The sequence below is a fragment of the Somniosus microcephalus genome, chromosome 10 (genome assembly GCF_052327205.1).
Source record: "Somniosus microcephalus isolate GS21.2 chromosome 10, FLI_Smic_1.0, whole genome shotgun sequence".
Taxonomy (NCBI): Eukaryota; Metazoa; Chordata; class Chondrichthyes; order Squaliformes; family Somniosidae; genus Somniosus; species Somniosus microcephalus.
In genome coordinates this window covers 122,955,679-122,975,552 of record NC_140996.1, presented here as the reverse complement: position 1 = coordinate 122,975,552, position 19,874 = coordinate 122,955,679, and the positions used below count along the sequence as shown (strand labels likewise).

Genomic DNA, 19,874 nt, shown 5'->3' with positions numbered 1-19,874 from the left:
CCTGCCTAACCTTTCATAATTTTAAACCTCTATCAAATCATCCTGTAATGTCCTGTGTTCTAACAAAAATAGTTCCAATTCTTCAAGTCTTTGGCCTAGAAATTGGAGGTGTTCGCGTTGGCTGTTAAGGCCTGTTTTTGGAAAAGAAATGGCGGTTGCCTTACTTCTGCCCGCTGCTGGCGGGTCCCGCAGGAAAGAGCCTCCAGCAATGTTATTCATCAGCAACAACTTGCAGCTTTCTAAACTTGTTTCAAGTTCCCAAAGTGACCGGGAGTGTTGGTGCAAGTGGAGAACCCCCTTCATTCTTCTTTAAAGGCTTCTGCTCACACCACTTGCTCAGTCATGGGGGCTCTACTTGCAGTCCCCTTTGCGCTTGAGTATCTTTGGGAGAGGGAGCGGAGGCAGCGAAGAAAAGATGTGCGCAGAGGGAGGAGGAGGACCAGCAGGGGGCTCATCAGGAGGCCTTAACTACTTCGAGTCCAGAGAGTTCTTCTCTTGTATCCACTTAAGCAAGGAGCAGTATATTAGGAGGCTCCGCTTCACCAAGGAGGTGGTCACAGAACTCTGCCCCTTCTTGCAACCAGACCTGCAGCCTCAGAGCAGGGCGACCACTGCTCTCCCGGTGGCCCTCAAGGTCACCGTCGACCTCAATTTCGGCAGATCATTCCAGTCTGCAGTAGGCAACATAACCGTCCATCGCTGCATCGAGGTCACAGTGGCTCTCTACACCAGGAGAAGGGACGATATTGTCTTCTCTCTGAACAGAGAGAAGCAGGAGGAGCGCGCATGTGGCTTTGCCAGGATAGCGGGCTTCCCCATGGTGCAGGGCACCATCGACTGCACCCAAGTGGCTTTGCGGATTCCACATAACAATCCTGAGATCTTTCGTAACCGCAAAGTCTACCATTCACTTGATATGTAGTTGTGCGACCATGCTTAGCACATCCTGATGGTCAATGCCTGCTATCCTGGCAGCAGTCATGATGCCTTCATCCTGTGCCAGTTCGGTGTGCTAGCAATCTTCCAGCTGCCACGTCAAACCCGAGGGTGGCTGCTCGGAGACCAGGGCTAGCCGCGCTGCACCTGACTGATTTACTCCCTTCTGCAATCTAGCACTTGTAATGAGAACCATGCTGCCACTGTGAACATCATTGAGCAGACCATCAGGCTGCTGAAGCAATGGAGCCGCTGTCTTGACTGCTCAGGAAGAGCCCTCCAGTACTCACCGGAGCAGGTGTCCCATTTCATGGTGGTCTGCTGCATACTTCACAACTTGGCCATCATGAGAGCGGAACCCTTGGCAGCAGGGATTGTGGGACCACCTCGAGCAGGAGGAAGGGAGGAGGCAAGCAGCAAATCCCCCTTCCAGATGGGCTGTCCGTGAACGCCTCATCAGACACCGATTTCCAATAAATGAAACCCCAGATGCCCGTTGCTCACCACATCCCCATGATACACATCCCCACAAAACAAACATTCCAAACAAAATTAATAAATTGATCAGTATTCAATGAACATTACAATGTGAACTAATCACCCCTGTGCAATCCCTTAGTGCCTGTCGTTCATGTGCCTTTTCCTACTCTAGCGCTCCTACGCAGTGCTTCCTCCAGTGGCTGCAGCATAGCTTTGCAGGACGACCTCGAGTTTCTATAGGGGAGACTACAGATGGCCTTGCAGGACGACCTCCAGCAGCTCTGGCCCTAGAAGGCCCGGCTGTGGACTGCACCACCTCGGCATGAGTGGCAGATGTCTGGGCTGACTGGCAGTGGCAAGAGCAATGGCCAAGTGTCGGTGGTGAGAGTAGGAATGCTGTCTCCTGCGAGGACAGCAGATTCCTGCTCCACAGACGCACTGCCACCTCAGCATTTTATTTTTATTATTCATTCATGGGATGTGGGCGTCGCTGGCAAGGCCGGTATTTATTGCCTGTCCCTAATTGCCCTTGTGAAGGTGGTGGTGAGCCGCCTTCTTGAACCGTGGTAGTTCGTGAGGTAAGGCACTCCCACAGTTCCAGGATTTTGACCCAGCGACGATGGACATACGGCGCTATATTTCCAAGTCCAGATGGTGTGTGACTTGGAGGTGGGGGTGTTCTGCGCCTGCTGCCCTTGCCCTTCTAGGTTGTAGAGGTCGTGGGTTTTGGAGGTGCTTTCGAAGAAGCCTTGGCGAATTGCTGCAGTGCATCTTGTAGATGGTACACACTGCAGCTACGGTGCGCCGGTGGTGGAGGGAGTGAATGTTTAAGGTGGTGGATGGGGTGCCAATCAAGCTGGCTGCTTTGTCTTGGATGGTGTCGAGCTTCTTGAGTGTTGTAGGAGTTGCACTCATCCAGGCAAGTGGAGAGTGTTCCATCACATTCTGATTTGTGCCTTGTAGATGGTGGAAAGGCTTTGGGGAATCAGGAGGTGAGACACTCACTGCAGAATAGCCAGCCTCTGACCTGCTTTTGTATTTACAGTATTTATGTAGCTGTTCCAGTTAAGTTTCTGGTCAATAGTGACCCCCCCAGGATGTTGATGGTAATGGTGTTGAATGTCAAGGGGCGGTGGTTAGACTCTCTCTCGTTGGAGATAGTCATTGCCTAGCACTTGTGTGGCGCAAATGTTACTTGCCACTTATCAGCCCAAGCCTGAACCTTGTTCAGGTCTTGCTGCATGCAGGCATGGACCACTTCAGTATTTGAGGAATTGCGAATGGCACTGAATACTATGGACCCGATTTTCTGCCAGCCGTCGGGCGGGTTTTCAAGCGGGTGGGGGCCGAAATTCGCAGAAATAGGGGGTCATGACCCGCCCCCCGCCTGATTCCCCGCCCCGTCCGACTTTTAGACCGCCGTTTCTCCACGACCCGAATCAGTCCCACCCACCGCTGGCGGGACTGGCCGTCGGGACCCTAATCACCAATTATTGGCATGTTTAATGCCATTTTCAGGGGCCGTTGCGATTTTGTGGGGTTCCCCACGCTAAACACGCCTGCGGGGAACCCCGCTGATGAAACCTGGCGTGAAGCTTGCTTGCTGTCAGCTGCAGGTCATTCGGGAAAGCTGCAATTTAATCGGAGAGCATTTGTATGTTGAAGGACCTTGTTGCTGCAGGTTTGGGGCTACTTCTTCAAGGTTTAGGCACAGTTGTGGAAGGTTGGAGCCTCACACACTTCTCCAATGTGATGATCTGGTAAGCCCCTCTCGTCACCCTCACTCAGTGCTTCCTCAGCGGAGGCATCTACGAGCAGCATGGGACGCCTTTTTTTCCTTCCCTTCTTGCCATTAGAGGATGTCCAGCAGCAGAACCAGGAACAGCAGGATGAGCACCAGGCTGCTGCTCACTCACCTGAAGCTGCACAGGCCAGAAGGGGCCAGCGCTTGGAAGTGGCTTGAGAGCACCTTGCTGCGCTTTAGGGGGCCATGGGGACCCGTTTCTGCACTGGCAGTCCTACTCAGAAGGACTTCCATGAAGGTCTGGTTTCTCTGTTCAATAGATGGCCAACGCTCCTCAAGAGATGTCATTCTCTTATGAGCACTCACCATGTTTTCCGTACCCTGTCGAGTTATCTCCTCCATGGAGGTTGCCAACCTTTCCATGGTGATGCGTTCATGCGCCAATGACTCCACAAAGGCTCTGCTCATGGTCGCTATGGACTCCTCCGTTCGCTCCACACTCGCAGCGATCCTGGAGACAAAACCTGCCAGAGACTCCTGCATCTGTGCATGGAGATCCATCACCTCTTCTCTTGCGGATGGACCCAGAGGCAGAGGGTCGACATGCAGTGCAGCTGAGCTGAGCTGGCAGAGTCCTGCGCCCTCCGACGAGGACTCTCCACTGCTGTCCCTGTCTCCAGAATCTGCTGAGGCTCACTTGTGAGCTGTGAAACAACACTACTCTATGTCCCGAAGGTCCCCCCGAGGTGTGAGTGTCTGCACTGGTGCTGGGTGCGCTTACTTCTGCTGATGCTGCGCCCTCAGAGGTTGGAGCTTCCTCTGAGGAGTCTGGCTGCACAGCCTCTTCCTCCTCCACAGTGGGGACGGGGGCTCTGGATGGTCCTGTGGGGGAGTAGTGGAAGGAGTTAGAAATGTGATGCCAAGGTTACATGCACATTCGAGTTGACATCTGCTGACACCTGCATCCATGCAGCCTTGGTCTCAGTGGGAGGCCTCTTCCTGCCTGACCTAGGGAAGAGGACCTCCCTGTGGGCCCTAACCCCATCCAATAATGTCTGCAGTGAAGCTTCGTCGAATTTGGAGGCAGCTCGGGGTCTGGCACTGGCCACAGCTGCTGCAGGCTCCTCTGCCATCCTGTATGGTTCGTTTGGAAGCCAACAGAGGAAGCAATGCTTGTTGTGGACCTTGAAAGCACCACGAATGATGACATCATACTGTGGGGCTTTCTGACTGGAAATGGACAATTAGCAAGGTTGTCCACACGCTGGAATTAATTGGCCCCTTGAGGGAAAATTGCGTGCAGCTGGCTGACATTTTTTTGTGGGTCAGAACCCCGCATTCAGGGAATCCGACCATTTCCTACACAATCCACAAAATCGGGCCCTATGTAGTAATCAGCGAACATCGACACTTTTGACCTTATGATGGAGGGAAGGTCATTGATGAAGCAGCTGAAGATGGACACTGCCCTGTGGAACTCCTGCAGGGAGCGGAGATGATTGGCCTCCAACAACCACAACCATCTTCCTTTTTGCTAGGTATGACTCCAGCTAGTGAAGAGTTTTCCCCCTTAGTCCCATTGACTTCAATTTTACTAGGACTCCTTGATGCCGCACTCTGTCAAATGCTGCCTTGATGTCAAGGGCAGTCACTCTCCTCTAGAATTCCTAGCAATCTTTTGGAGGGCAGATTGTTGGCCTGCTGCGACACCTGCAAGCCCCTTTCGAGACTCGTAAACCCAGCCATGATGGCAGCAGTCTGAGCTTACACTGCAGCAGTTCGACTTTGGGTCGCTGCCGCCTGCACTGCAAGGGAAGCCACAATATCGCCCATCACACGCAGCATCATAGCTCGGTCCACAATGTCCCTCCTGCAGTTGTCTATCATTTCCAGCCTGGAAATTATGGGCTCCAAGCTCTGCACAAAGCCCCGTCCAGTATTGGAGCCGGACTCCTCTGTGCTCCTTGATACTGACGAGAGGCTCTCTGGCAGGCTTGCCGTTGCACCTTGGATTTCCGTGTGCATGCCCATCACCACCTTCTGAAGGCTGCCGCGTCGAGGTCATCATCTGAGACGTGTACAGTAGAACTTGTGCGCGAACTCTTCCTCTGGGGAGCTGGCCCCTGAGCTGCCCTTTCCGCCTGGCCTTGCTGCAGCCCACTCGTGCACGGTGCCTTACCACATGCAGATCCCACATCTGTAATACCATCTACATTCCGCGCAGTGCCAGTTCTGAGCTGGTGTCTGCAAGTGTTAGATGCAGCGACGGTGTGCGCCTTTTTCATCCCCACGCTCCTCCATGACTTCAGGGACAGGCTGTGCTGGCAGCACTTCTTGGCTATCTGAAAGCAGAAAGGCACAAGAGCCTGGTTGTGGTGAGGGGATGGGAGCAAGATATCCATGCATACACCATCAGCAACTTGTAAGTGAGAAGAGATTGTGGGATATGGGGGGCATGGCATGTGAAAAGGAGGATTAGGAATGGCCATATAATTTGTCCCCAAGGGCTTCAACTTCACCCCTTGCCACGGCCTAGGTGACTTCCCCTCCAATGATGTCGAGCAGTCTCCTCCAGTTGGCTCAAGGCCTGTAAAGCGGCTTGCCGCCTCCCGGCGGTTGTGAGCCACCTTGGCCTGCAAGAGAAAGGGAAGTGTGTCAGTGAGTGTTGTACAATGGGTTTGGGTGATGTACCTGCCATAGTTTAATAGCTATGAGTGTGAGTCTTGCAACAGTGGTAAGGTTGAGGGTGAAGTAAAGCTATGATTGTGAGGTAAACATAAGAACATAAGAAATGGGAGCAGGAGTAGGCCAATCGGCCCCTCAAGCCTGCTCCGCCATTCAATAAGATCATGGCTGATCTGATCCTAACCGCCAATCCACTATCACAGAACCATCTCCTGAATCTAACAGAATTAGACACACGAAATAGGAGCAGGATCAGGCTACACGGCCCCTGGGCCCGCTCCGCTACCCACAGGGCCATGACCGATCCGAACCTAGACTCATGTCCAAATTCCTGCCCGCTCCCCGTAACCCTTAATTCCCTTCTAGGAAACTGTCTATTTCTGTTTTAAATTTATGTAATGATGTAGCTTCTACAGCTTTTTGGGGCAGCATATTCCATGGACCTACCACCCTCTGAATGAAGTAGTTCCTCCTCATCTCAGTTTTGAAAGAGCAGCCCCTTATTCTAAGACTATGCCCCCTAGTTCTAGTTTCACCCATCATCGGGAACATCTTCCCCGCATCCACCCGATCCAACCCCTTCACAATCTTATATGTTTCAATAAGATCGCCTCTCATTCTTCTGAATTCCAATGAGTAGAGTCCCAATCTACTCAACCTCTCCTCATATGTCCATCCCCTCATCCCCGGGATTAACCGGGTGAACCTTCTTTGTACTGACTCGAGAGCAAGTATGTCCTTTCTTAAGTGATAGCTAGAGATTGTTGGTAGGTGAGTGGGGGTGTGGTGCATTGAGCAGTGTGTGAGACTTGTGCAGATGGTGGGATATGGCATTTGCTGAAGCCTTCACTCATCTTCACCTGCCGTGTGAGGGCATTCAACTTCTTGCGGCGTGGGATCCTTGGCCATGTCATATCCAGCTATCTGTTGCCACAGCCTACTGGAAGTGTGCTTTGATGGCTTCCTGCCACCCTGCGGGAACAGGTCACCCCACTTTCCCTCCACTGCCACTACCAATGCCTCGAGAGCCTCACCCAAGAACCTTCTGGCTCATTCTGTGTTGCTGCTGAGCCATCTCTTCCAACTCCAGTGACAGTGAGATGCTGCTGCATCAAAGAACATCCCCTTTAAGTAGCAGAGAAAGATTAGGCCAAACATTACTGGCCTTGGACTGCACCTGACATTAGCCCACCTGTTGAGCAATAAGCCAACCAGCAGCGCGTTTAGCGCTGAGATCATCACTCCAATCATGCAAATCAGCAGGCAGCACAAATTTTGCGGGCTGCCTGCACCACTTTGAACGGGCGCAACCAAATAGCCCTGGCCCTTGACACCGCCTATTTTCGGGCCATATCCAAATTCTAGGCAGAAACTGCTGGAAATGCTCAGCAGGTCAGGCAGCATCTGTGGAGAGAGAAACAGAGTTAACATTTCAGATCGATAACCTTTCGTCAGAAAGTTCTGAGGAAATTTACCCTATTCTAATTTAGTGTCCTTGGGTTTTTGTACCTTTTTTCCCATTCTATTTGGACCTTTTTATAAAGCATATAATTTATGGTCACTACTTTTGAGGTGCTCACTGACATTGGAGCTTTCAAGAATAAGATCGATAGATTTTTGTTGGTTAAGAATATCAAGGGATATGGAGCAAAGGCAGGAAAATGGAGTTGAGGTGCAGATCAGCCATGATCTATTTGTATGGCGGTGCAGGACCGAGGGGCTGAATGATCCACTCCCGTTCCTTCCTATGTTCCTACCTGATCTATTTGGTTTACTCATAACTAGATATAGCAATGCCTCTCCCCTTTGTAGGCAGACAAACATACTGCTTGAGGTAGGTGTCCTGAAGGTGGTTTAGGAACTCCATTCCCTTTTCTTTCTTTACTTCCTCACTGACTCGAGCATTGAGTAGGTAAATAAAATTTCCTGGAATGATAATTTTATTATTCTTATTTGTGCACTGATTTCCTCTTCTATTTCCCTCCCACAATTAGGGAGTCTGTAGTACAGCCCCACTAATGTGATAATCCCTTTTATAGCTTTGATCTCTTAACCATATTGATTGTGTCTGTCCTCTCTGCAGCATATATTCCCTCCTTCACCAATATTGTCACTCCTCCTCTTTCTTGCTCTGTCACTCCTAAAAAAAAAATATAGGCCCCAATTTTTCTCCCAGCCGTCGGGCGGGTTTTTAGGTGTGGGCGAGGAAAATCGCAAAAACAGGGGGTCGCGACCCCCCCCCCCCCCCCCCCCCCCCACCCCGCCTGATTCCCCGCCCCGTCCGACTTCTGGACCGCCGTTTCTCTCCGACCCGAATCAGTCCCGCCCGCTGCTGGCGGGACTGGCCATCGGGACCCTAATCAGCAATTATTGGCATGTTTAATGCCATTTTAAGGGGCCCCTGCTATTTTCAAGGGTTTCCCACGCTAAACACGCCTGCGGGGAACCTTGTTGTTGCAGGCTTGGGGCTACTTGTTCAAGGCTTAGGCACAGCTGTGGAAGGTTGGAGCCTCACACATTTCTCCAATGTGAGCTCCTGGGAAGCCACTCTCGCCACCCTCACTCAGCACTTCCTCAGCGAAGACATCTACCAGATGCATGGGACGCCTTTTTTCCCTTCCCTTCTTGCCATTAGAGGATCTCCAGCAGCAGAGGCGGCAGCAGCAGAACCAGGAACAGCAGGATCAGCAACAGGAGCACTAGGCTGCTGCTCACTCACCTGAAGCTGGACAGGCCAGAAGGGGCCAGCGCTTGGAAGTGGCTTGAGAGCACCTTGCTGTGCATTAGGGGGCCATGGGGACCCGTATCTGCACTGGCAGTCCTACTCGGAAGGACTTCCATGAAAGTCTGGTTTCTCTGTTCAAAAGATGGCCATCGCTCCTCAAGAGATGTCATTCTCTTATGAGCACTCACCATGTTTTCCATACCCTGGCGACTTATCTTCTCCATGGAGGTTGCCAACCTGTCCATGGTGATGCGTTCATGCGCCAATGACTCCACAAAGGCTCTGCTCATGGTCGCTATGGATTCCTCCATTCGCTCCACACTCGCAGCGACCCTGGAGACAAAACCTGCCAGAGACTCCTGCATCTGTGCATGGAGATCCATCACCTCTTCTCTTGCGGATGGACCCAGAGGCAGAGGGTCGACATGCAGCGCAGCTGAGCTGAGCTGGCAGAGTCCTGCGCCCTCCGACGAGGACTCTCCACTGCTGTCCATGTCTCCAGAATCTGCTGAGGCTCACTTGTGAGCTGTGAAACAACACTACTCTATGTCCCGAAGGTCCCCCTGAGGTGTGAGTGTCTGCGCTGGTGCTGGGTGCGCTTACTTCTGCTGACGCTGCGCACTCAGAGGTTGGAGCTTCATCTGAGGAGTCTGGCTGCACAGCCTCTTCCTCCTCCACAGTGGGGACGGGGGCTCTGGATGGTCCTGTGGGGGAGTAGAGGAAGGAGTTAGAGATGTGATGCCAAGGTTACATGCACATTGGAGTTGGCAGATGTTCATAAGTCCAAATGATGTAGCTTCAGAATCATAACAGCGACTCATGCTATGTCAATGAGAGAGATGGCAAACTATTCTGTCACCAGCTTGCGGGACTGCCCCCGTCTCTCCTTCCCCAACTTCCGCGGCCACATCAGCCCCAACAATTTCCAGCACTCCTTCCTCCCAGGGGGTCAGGTGGGCTACTGAGGGTGGGCCTCCTCCAGTCCTGGCTCGTTCTTTGTTGTGAGTTCTCTTTTCCTGCAATGAGCGAGACAAGTGGAGTTTGAGTGAGAAGGAAGGAGTGAGTGTAGAGATTGCATAGCATAGATTCTTAGAAGGAGACAAAGATGGTGTGAGGCTGCAAGACCAAGGACCCTCCCTGTGTGTTGTCAGCTGTGTTCAAAGCATCAGAGTGAGAGGGAGTGAGGGCTGCATGGTGGAATAGTTATGTGAATGTGAGCATAGAGAGAGATGAAATGGGTAAGGGTGCATGGATGTGACTGTGAAGTGGGATGTGGAGGAAGAGAGTGCTAAAGCTGAGTGCTGGTGGGGAAAGGCAATGGGGATCAGGCTGAGGGTGTTGGAAACTTCATTCTTACTTTTCCTGTACGGTGAAGGTCATGGAATCGTTTCCGACACTGTATCCAGGTTCTTCTGGTGACTCCCAGCGAGTTGACATCTGCTGACACCTGCAGCCATGCAGCCTTGGTCTCAGTGGGAGGCCTCTTCCTGCCTGACCTAGGGAAGGGGACCTCCCTGTGGGCCCTAACCCCATCCAATAATGCCTGCAGTGAAGCTTCGTCGAATTTGGAGGCAGCTCGGGGTCTGGCACTGGCCACAGCTGCTGCAGGCTCCTCTGCCATCCTGTATGGTTCGTTTGGAAGCCAACAGAGGAAGCAGTGCTCGCTGTGGACCTTGAAAGCACCACGAATGATGACATCATACTGTGGGGCTTTCTGACTGGAAATGGACAATTAGCAAGGCTGTCCACACGCTGAAACTTAATTGGCCACTTGAGGGAAAATTGCGTGCAGCTGGCTGACCCTATTTTTGGGTGGGTCGGAACCCGACATTCGGGGAACCCGAGAATTTCCCGCACGATCCAGAAAATCGAGCCCCTATACTCTGTTTATTTCCCACTCCTGCCAAGTTTCTCCTAATGCTATTTCCCACACTGAGCATCTTTGCACGTGCACTCTTTTTTTTTGTTCCTATTTATGCCACTCTCATCTCCCTCTCTTTTTCTCCAATTATATGGAAGTATGTTATAAAGGCTGAATGCAGAAATATAATGCCACAATTTTAGTATGGCTGTTGTGAAAAACCTAAACGTGTTCGAATCCATTTCAACTGTGATGTTTGAATTCATTTGGATAAATTAAAAGGAAATAAGTGTAAATAGAGCAAATTCAAAACCTCACAAATCTCTGGTTCAGAAGTTAGTTTAAACCATTATTGTAGAACGATTGTATTTCTTGAAATATCTTTCACTTGTGCAATATAGCAATTTGTCACTGCGCTTCTGAAATTCCAAAGGATGATTTGTTCTCTACATTTAAGTGGAGTACATAGTGCTTCAGAATAAATCAATGTTAACAGTTTGAATGTTTTCAGTTGCAACAAGGCAAGAGCAGCTCAATGCAGTACTTGTCATCCTACTAATGTCCTGTCACATTTCTGGCAAGTAATAATGGTGATGATCAAAGTGGTTAAGATGTTTGAAAATAAGTTTAAATGCCTCCAGTACAATGTTTGAAAGTCTGAATTAAAATAAAAGATGTGATTATAAACCCAGCAATCTCACGATAAGAGTAAACTGCTTTATTATTTAATTAAAACATTTCTTCAGCAAAATGCCACAAATTAATCAAGGATCATGGGAAATTGGTTATAATTTGATTCAGTTTCCTGATATTTTTGTCTTTGTAAGTCATGTAGAATAATAATGAGTATTCTATCTTTTTATGTAGGCAAGTGGATTACAGCCTTTGATGCTTAAGACCACAGATCACACAATTTCTACCTTTCACAACTTGTCAGTTGCAAATCACAAAGTAAATGACAAAGAATCTTCATCTCAAAAATCCCCAACAGGTATGGAGAAATGACTTCAGAATGCCAATACTGAAAACACTAAACACTTTAATGTTTAGCTTGTACAACTGATTCATTGCATTCTTTTTTCTACACAGTAAAGTTTTATGTGGTATAGTTTTCTTTTAGCTGATAGCAAATGGCTGTCTGCCTGTTACAGGTAAAAGGTAGTAATAATCTGTTCAATAGAATGAAGTGTATGGAAAAACTAAGGGGTAGATTTTCCCGAACCTGTCGGGAAGAAGGCAGGACTTCCCCTTTCGGGTTTTTGACCCGCCTACTTCGACGTCCGGCCAATCCGCGCGATTTTCCCTTGATTGACCTTGTTGAGCCCGCCCAGCAGGCCAATTAAGGGCCACCCGGCAACAGGTGACGTCACAGACTGCAATTTCATCTGTCAAGAGTTCTTGACAGATGAAATATCAGTGTTTGAAAGCTCTTTGAAGCTGTGAAACACTGACAGTCTGAGTTCTAACATGAGTCCTTCTGCACAGACTCAGAACTCTCAGCAGCACTCAAAGCTGAAGGCTGTCACTTTTCACAGATCGCAGCCATTCAGCTTTCAGTTCCGGCTGAGTGATGCGCTCCCGACGGCTACAGGAAGAAAGGCTGTTAAGGTAAGTACAGGTAAGTAAAAGTTCTTTACACACTTTAGACACACCAAACACACTTACCTTTGCACTCATGCACCCATCACTCACCTGAGCGCCGACATTGCGACTCCTTCAACCCGACGGCCCGCCTGCTCTACCTGGCGTGGTTTGGAGCCGTCGGGAATCCCACACGAAACCCCTCAAAATAGGGATTAGGCTAAAAACTGCCTGTTAACAGGCAGTTAATTGGCACTAATCCCTTCCCGCCTGGTTTCGGCGGGTCCCAGTGCGGGGCGGGTACCCGCCGTCCCTGAAACTTACGTGGGGCGGGATGGTGTCGGGACCCCCCAAATTCGGGATTTCCCCCCCACACGCCTGAAACCCCACCGGATGGCTCCACGAAAATCTAGCCCTAAATGTTTAAATATATAGAATAATAAAATACTGCGGATGCTGGAAATCTGAAATAAAAGCAAAAAATGCTGGAAATACTCAACAGGTCAGGCAGCATCTGTGGAGAGAGAAACAGTTGACATTTCAGGTCGATGACCTTTTCGTCAGAACTGGAAAATGTTAGAGATGTACAGGAAAAGTTCTGATATCCGGCACCGACGGGACCGGCGTGTTGCCGATCTATCAAAAGTGCCGGACATGCAAAGTCAACGTTGAAGCATACGGAGATGAAAATCTCCGTATTTGACAACAAACACTGTTGCTCAGCAACAGCTCGTAAATACTCGGCCCGTACCTTGAAGCGTCTCTGAAGCTGTTGCGAAGCTACAAAGACGCTTTCCAGAGCCTGCCTGTTAACAGAATGCTAGGAGAAGAAAAAAAAACTAACTAAAACGGCTGCTGATTTCTGCCGTTAGAGCAAAGTTTCCGGCCATACAACCTCCGGATAAACCAAAGTTTCCTGTAACAGGTTTTAAGAAGTACAGAGGCAGGGAGGGAGGGGAGGAAAGAACAAAAGGAAAAGTCTGTGATAGGGTGGAAGGCAGGAGTGATTACAATGACAAAAGAGGTGATGGTGCAAGGCAAAAGGGGTGGTAATGCGACAATGAAAGAAACAAAAGATAGATCTAGAGGTGCTGAAAATGACAAAAGCAGAATCATTCCAAGCAATTGGTGTCTGAAAAAATGGGAGCAGTGGTTATGATATGAAATTGTTAAACTCAAAGTTGCGTCCAGAAGGCTGTAAAATGCCTAATAGAAAAATAAGGTGCTCTTTCTTGAACTTCCGTTGAGCTTCATATTCAAGGTTGAGATAGATAGATAGTTAGATAGATTTTTGGACTCTAGGGGAATAAAGGGATATGGAGATTGGATGGGAAAGTGGAGTTGAGATTGAAGATCAGCCATGATCTTATTGAATGGTGTGGAGTAGGCTCAAGGGGCTATATCTCCTGCTCCTAAATCTTATGTTCTTATTAGAACAGTGTAGGAGGCCAAGGTCAGAGTGCGAGTGGGGCGGAGAATTAAAATGACAAGTGACAGGCAACTCGGACACATCTGAACAGAGGTATTCCGCAAAGCGATCACCCAATCTGCACTTGGTCTCACCAATGTAGAGGCGATTGCATCGTGAGCAGTGAATACAGTATACTGAATTGAAAGAAGTACAAGTAAAACGCTATTTTACCTGTAGAGTGTTTGGGACCCTGGATGGTGGGAAGGGAGGAGGTAAAAGGGAAGGTGTTGCATTTCCTGCGATTGCACGGGAAAGTGCCATGGGATGTATTGGGGGTGTTGGAGGTGATTGAAGAGTGGACCAGGGTGTCGCAGGGGAACGGTCCCTTCGGAATGCTGAAAGGGGAGAGGATGGGAAGATGTGTTTGGTGGTGGCGGAAATGGTGGGAGTATGATCCGTTGAATGCGGAGGCTGGTGAGGTGGACGGTGAGGACAAGGGGAACCCTATTGTGGTTCTGGGAGGGAGGAGAAGGGAGGTGAAGGCAGAAGTGCGGAAAATAGGATGGAGACGGTCAAGGGCCCTATCAACCACGGTGGAGGGGAATCCTCGGTTAAGGGAAAGGAGACTTATTGGAAGTACTGGTATGAAAGGCGGCATCGTCAGAACAGATTTAAGGATTTCTATTTTGTCATTCTGGTCCTCCCAGTTTCATGGGGATTCATCTACAAATGAGAATGAACTGGAATAAAGTTTTCTTTTCAATTGAGAAGCCCAGGTGAAGGGCCAATCTCAATAATGCAGGGTGTCACAAGGTGGTCAAGAATAGATGAGGTTAAATCAGGAAATAGCAATTGTGTTTTTACAGCCTGAAAATTACAGGAAAGAGTTCAGACTAGGTGGGGGAGCTCCATATTTTAAAGTCCTGCAGAAGGATGAGTTGGACTAGTGCTGATTTTTAGGACAATTTCAAGCTTAGGAACTGTACAAGTGCATATTTTGAGCTTTGGAACAAGAGAGGAAAGTTCAAAAGAGCCTTTGCTATAGTAGCATTCATTAAAATAGAGACGTGGCAAGAAAGTTTGGGATAGAGAAAGGTTGAAGGCTAGAGGAAACAGCAGGATTGCCTATCAGATGACTAGCTTTTTTTGTACCTTGTCCAGAAGTGGTAAAAGAATCTTCCAAGATGTGGAAGTGGTGTTCAAGCCTTGGGCAGACTTTTGGCTTTTAAATTTCTTGGGCAGAAAATAAGTGCTTGGGTCAAAAGAAATAAGTTAAGCTTCTGCATTTGATATTAGTTATTAAAATGTCATGTTTCATGTGTTTAAATATTTCTTAAGGTTTTTGCATTTTAAAAATTTGCCACTACATTGTAAAAATACCACAGATAAAGTTGGAAGATAGTTTAGCATCAAGAGTCCCCAAAGAACTGAAAGGGTGTTGTTTGCTCCCATTAGTCTCTTATATGAATTGAGTTGTTTTAAGTTTAAACAATTTTGCTTAGAAGCATGTGACTCCTAATATAGACATAAGAACATAAGAAATAGGAGCAGGAGTAGGCCACACAGCCCCTCGAGCCTGCTCTGCCATTCAATAAGATCATGGCTGATCTTTGACCTCAAATCTAGTTTTTTGCCCGATCCCCATATCCTTTGATTTCCCCTAGATTCCAAAAAACCTATCCATCTCCACCTTGAATATACTCAACGATTCAGTATCCACAGTCCTTTTGGGTAGAGAAATCCAAAGATTCACAACCCTCTGAGTGAAGAAATTCCTCCTCTTCTCTCAGTCATAAATGACCGACCCCTTATCCTGAGACTATGCCCCCTAGTTCTAGACACTCTAGCCAGGGGGAATAAACCTCTTGGCATCTACCTGCTCATAATTTTAAGCAACCAAGTTAATACGGTAATGGAAAACATTTGTGCATCTCCCCCTCTCTGTCCCCCTCTCAATTCAATTCAATTCAATTCAAATCGCTTTATTGGCATGACAAGGTACATCTTATGTTGCCAAAGCATCGAAAAACATTTATGGTTGAACACATAAACGCAGATCTATCCATACAGTGTATAAACAGATATATCCCTGAGTGTATAAATATACATTCATATAATTTGTATATACTCTTTTCTTAGATTTAATGGTTGTCCCTCTGTTTATGGCAAGCTGTAACATATTGTGCCGCTAAGGTTACACAATTTCCCTGTTCCCCTCGTAGGTATGGGAGTTTTTGGTCGTCATTCAAATTTCTGAATTCAAGGCATATTTTTGTGAATTGGGTAGAAATTCTCCCTTATGCCCTGATATTTTCCACAAGCTGTGAGGAAGTGCATCTCTGTCTCCACCACTCCCTGACTGCAGTGAGAGCATATCCTGTCCTCTCTTGTCAGCCAGGTCTGTCTGTGTCTGCCTTTTTCGATAGCCAGGCTATGCTCACTAAGTCTGTACATTGTCAAGGTTTTTCTCAATTTGCTATCTTTTACCGTGGTCAGGTATTCAGCCATGTTGTATTGTCTGTTTAGGGCCAAGTAGCAATTGAGTTTGTTTTGGGTTTTTGTTGTTTCTGCCCAATATGACAGATAGTTTTCCTTTTGCTTAGTGACAGTTGTGTTGGGTCGAATTCTCTGTGCTACGATGTCACTGTCCTGGGGCTGGTTATTGTTAGTAGTTACTTCACTGAGTCCCAGGACTAGTTGACTGAGGGTATTCTTCTTTATGATCCTCTCTTGGTATTTCAGGGCTTCGTAATGATAGCAGTGGGGGTTGCTCATTTTTAGGTGTTTCCAAAATTTGGTGGCTCTTTTTTGGATAGTGATTATTGATGGATATTGGCCTAGTTCTGCCCTGCATGCATTGTTTACGGCTTTCCTTTGAGTCCGGAGGATACTTTTACAGAATTCTGCATGTAGGATCTCAATTGGGTGTTTGTCCCATTTTGCAAATGCTTGTTGTGTTAGCGGTCCCCACACCTCACTGCCATAGAGTGCAATTGGTTCAATTACTGATTTGAAAATTTTGAGCCAAATGCTAATTGGGATTTCTATTTGGATTGATTTTTTAATGGCATAGAAAGCCCTTCTTGCTTTCTCTTTCAGTTCATTCACAGCCAGATGAAAATTTCCCGTAGAACTGATTTTTAAGCCCAAGTATGTGTAGTTAGTGGTTTGTTCAATTTTGGTTGTTCCTAGTGTGAAATTTATTCTGGGTCCCTGATGTCTGGATCTTTGCTGGAACACAAGGACTTTGGTTTTTTGGGGGTTTATTGTCAGGGCTCAGGTCTGACAGTACGACTCTAGCAGATCCAGGTTCTGCTGTCGACCCTCCTTAGTTGGTGACAGCAGAACCAGGTCATCTGCATAGAGGAGGAATTTAACCTTGGATTCATATAGAGTGAGGCCGGGTGCTGTAGATTGTTCAAGTAGTTTTGCCAATTCATTTATGTAAATATTAAAGAGTGTTGGTGAGATGGGCGAGCCCTGCGTCACATCACGCCCCTGTGGGAAGTATTTTGTTTGTTTGTCTCCAATTTTAACTGCACATTTATTGTTTGTATACATTGATTTAATTACATCACATATGTTTTTCCCCCCTACACCACTTTCAATAAGTTTCAAGAATAGACCATCGTGCCAGATGGAATCGAAAGCCTTCTGGAAATCTATAAAGCAGGCAAAAATTTTGCTTTTGTTTTGATGAACATGTTTGTCAATTAGGGTCTGTAGGGTGAAGATATGATCTGATGTTCTATAGTTTGGTAGGAATCCAATTTGGCTTTTACTCAAGACATTGTGCTCCTCAAGGAAGTTTATAAGTCTTTTGTTTATGATACTACAGAATACCTTCCCCAGGTTACTGTTTACACAGATGCCTCGATAGTTATTTGGGTCAACTTTGTCCCCACTTTTGTATATGGGCGTTATGAGTCCTTTGTTCCAGATATCAGGGAAGTAACCGACACTCAGAACCAAGTTGAAGAGTTTTTTAGGATAGCCAATTTCATTTTATCGTCCATGTGTTTAATCATCTCGCTTAGGATGCCATCTGCACCGCAAGCTTTTCCTGGTCACAGGTCCTTGAGTTTTTCAAATAGCTCTTTTTCAGTTATTATGGGGTCTAGCGGGTTTTGGTTATCCTTTATGACCAATTTGAGCTTTTCCAGTTTTTTGCATATTTGGTATTGCTCTGGGCTTAGTATGTTTTTCTGGTATAATTTTTCAAAATGGTTTTCCCATGTGTCTCCGTTTTGAATGGCCAATTCGTCGTGTTGTTTTTTGTGTAATGTATTCCAGTTGTCCCAGAAACAATTGGAATCAATGGAGCTGAGTGTATTCTTAATCTACTGCCCTTTTTTGGTTCTGAGTGTGTTTTTATATTGTGTTAGTGCCTGACAATAGGTAAGGCGTAATTCCTCATTTTCTGGCTGGCTGTGTTTTTGGTTTGATATTTTTCTGAGTTTTTTCCTCATGTTATGGCAATCTGGGTCAAACCATTATCATAGTTTTTTGTTTTGGGTTTATTCTTGCGAACTTTCAAGTTTGACATTGTTGCCAAATTATCAAAAATATTATTTAGGTTATTCACTGCCCGGTTTACGCCGCCTTTATTGTGATTGTATATGTTTTCCAGAAAGGTGTCCAAGAGAGCTTGAGTTGATTGATTGCTAATTGCTTTCTGGTATTTTTCCGTGCTGTTTTTGGCCCATCTGTAGGATTTTGTGATGTTGTACAGCTTACTGGGTTGTGTTTCTGTGTTGGTTGTTTCTGTCCTTTTAAGATACACAGTAATTTGACTGTGGTCTGACAGTGTTTGTGGTTTGACTGTGAATGCTCTGAAAGAGGATGGGTCCAAATCCGTAATCATATAGTCTACGGTGCTGCAGCCAAGAGGTGAGCAATAGGTCAATCTTCCAAGGGAGTCTCCCATGAACCTACCATTGACAATGTACAGACCCAGGCTTCGACAGAGCTGCAGGAGCTGTTTTCCGTTAGCATTTGTCTGTTTGTCGCAGTTATGCCTATATGGATGGGAAGGGGTATCGAAGTGGTTATTCCCGAATATGTTACTGTTCCCCTGATTATTGGTGAAGTCTGGTTCTTCGCCAGTTCTTGAATTGAGGTCACCACAGATCAACACATTCCCCTGGGCCTGGAATTGGATAATCTCCCCCTCAATGTTGGAGAAGGTGTCCTCTTTCCCTCTCTCCCTCCCTGCCTCTCTCCCTCACTGCCTCTCTCCCCCCGCCCTCTTCCCCCCCCTCTCTTACCCCCCCCCCTCTTACCCCCCCCCCCTCTTACCCCCCCCCCTCTTACCCCCCCCCCTCTTACCCCCCCCCCCTCTTACCCCCCCCCTCTTACCCCCCCCCCTCTTACCCCCCCCCTCTTACCCCCCCCTCTCTTACCCCCCCCTCTCTTACCCCCCCTCTCCTTCCCCCCCCTCTCTTCACCCCCCCTCTCCTTCCCCCCCCTCTCTTCACCCCCCCTCTCTTCACCCCCCCTCTCTTCCCCCCCCTCTCTTCACCCCCCCTCTCTTCACCCCCCCCTCTCTTCACCCCCCCTCTCTTCACCCCCCCTCTCTTCACCCCCCCTCTCTTCACCCCCCCTCTCTTCACCCCCCCTCTCTTCACCCCCCCTCTCTTCACCCCCCCCTCTCTTCACCCCCCCTCTCTTCACCCCCCCCTCTCTTCACCCCCCCTCTCTTCACCCCCCCCTCTCTTCACCCCCCCCTCTCTTCACCCCCCCCTCTCTTCACCCCCCCCTCTCTTCACCCCCCCCTCTCTTCACCCCCCCCCTCTCTTCACCCCCCCCCTCTCTTCACCCCCCCCCTCTCTTCACCCCCCCCTCTCTTCACCCCCCCCTCTCTTCACCCCCCCCCTCTCTTCACCCCCCCCCTCTCTTCACCCCCCCCCTCTCTTCACCCCCCCCTCTCTTCACCCCCCCCTCTCTTCACCCCCCCCTCTCTTCACCCCCCCCTCTCTTCACCCCCCCATCTCTTCACCCCCCCATCTCTTCACCCCCCCCTCTCTTCACCCCCCCTCTCTTCACCCCCCCCTCTCTTCACCCCCTCCTCTCTTCACCCCCTCCTCTCTTCACCCCCTCCTCTCTTCCCCCCTCCTCTCTTCCCCCCCCTCTCTTCCCCCCCCTCTCTTCCCCCCCCTCTCTTCCCCCCCCCCTCTCTTCACCCCCCTCTCTTCACCCCCCCCTCTCTTCACCCCCCCATCTCTTCACCCCCCCCCTCTCTTCACCCCCTCCTCTCTTCCCCCCCCCTCTCTTCACCCCCTCCTCTCTTCACCCCCTCCTCTCTTCCCCCCTCCTCTCTTCCCCCCCCCCTCTCTTCCCCCCCCCTCTCTTCCCCCCCCTCTCTTCCCCCCCCCCTCTCTTCACCCCCCTCTCTTCACCCCCCCCTCTCTTCACCCCCCCATCTCTTCACCCCCCCCCTCTCTTCACCCCC

At 48.8% G+C, this 19,874-nt stretch overlaps 1 protein-coding gene across 4 annotated transcripts in view; it reads left to right on the top strand.

Annotated features, from left to right (window-relative positions):
* Positions 1–19,874, top strand: part of cep295 (centrosomal protein 295) — a 168,204-nt gene that overhangs the window by 128,175 nt on the left and 20,155 nt on the right. For all 4 annotated transcript variants that reach the window (XR_015079724.1, XM_085998787.1, XM_085998786.1 and 1 more), the window contains one exon: positions 11,299–11,422. Coding sequence is in view for 3 of the 4 variants with exons in the window: in XM_085998787.1 (XP_085854913.1) it covers positions 11,299–11,422 (124 nt within the window). In the remaining variant the exon portion in view is untranslated. The remainder of the gene's footprint in view (positions 1–11,298; positions 11,423–19,874) is intronic.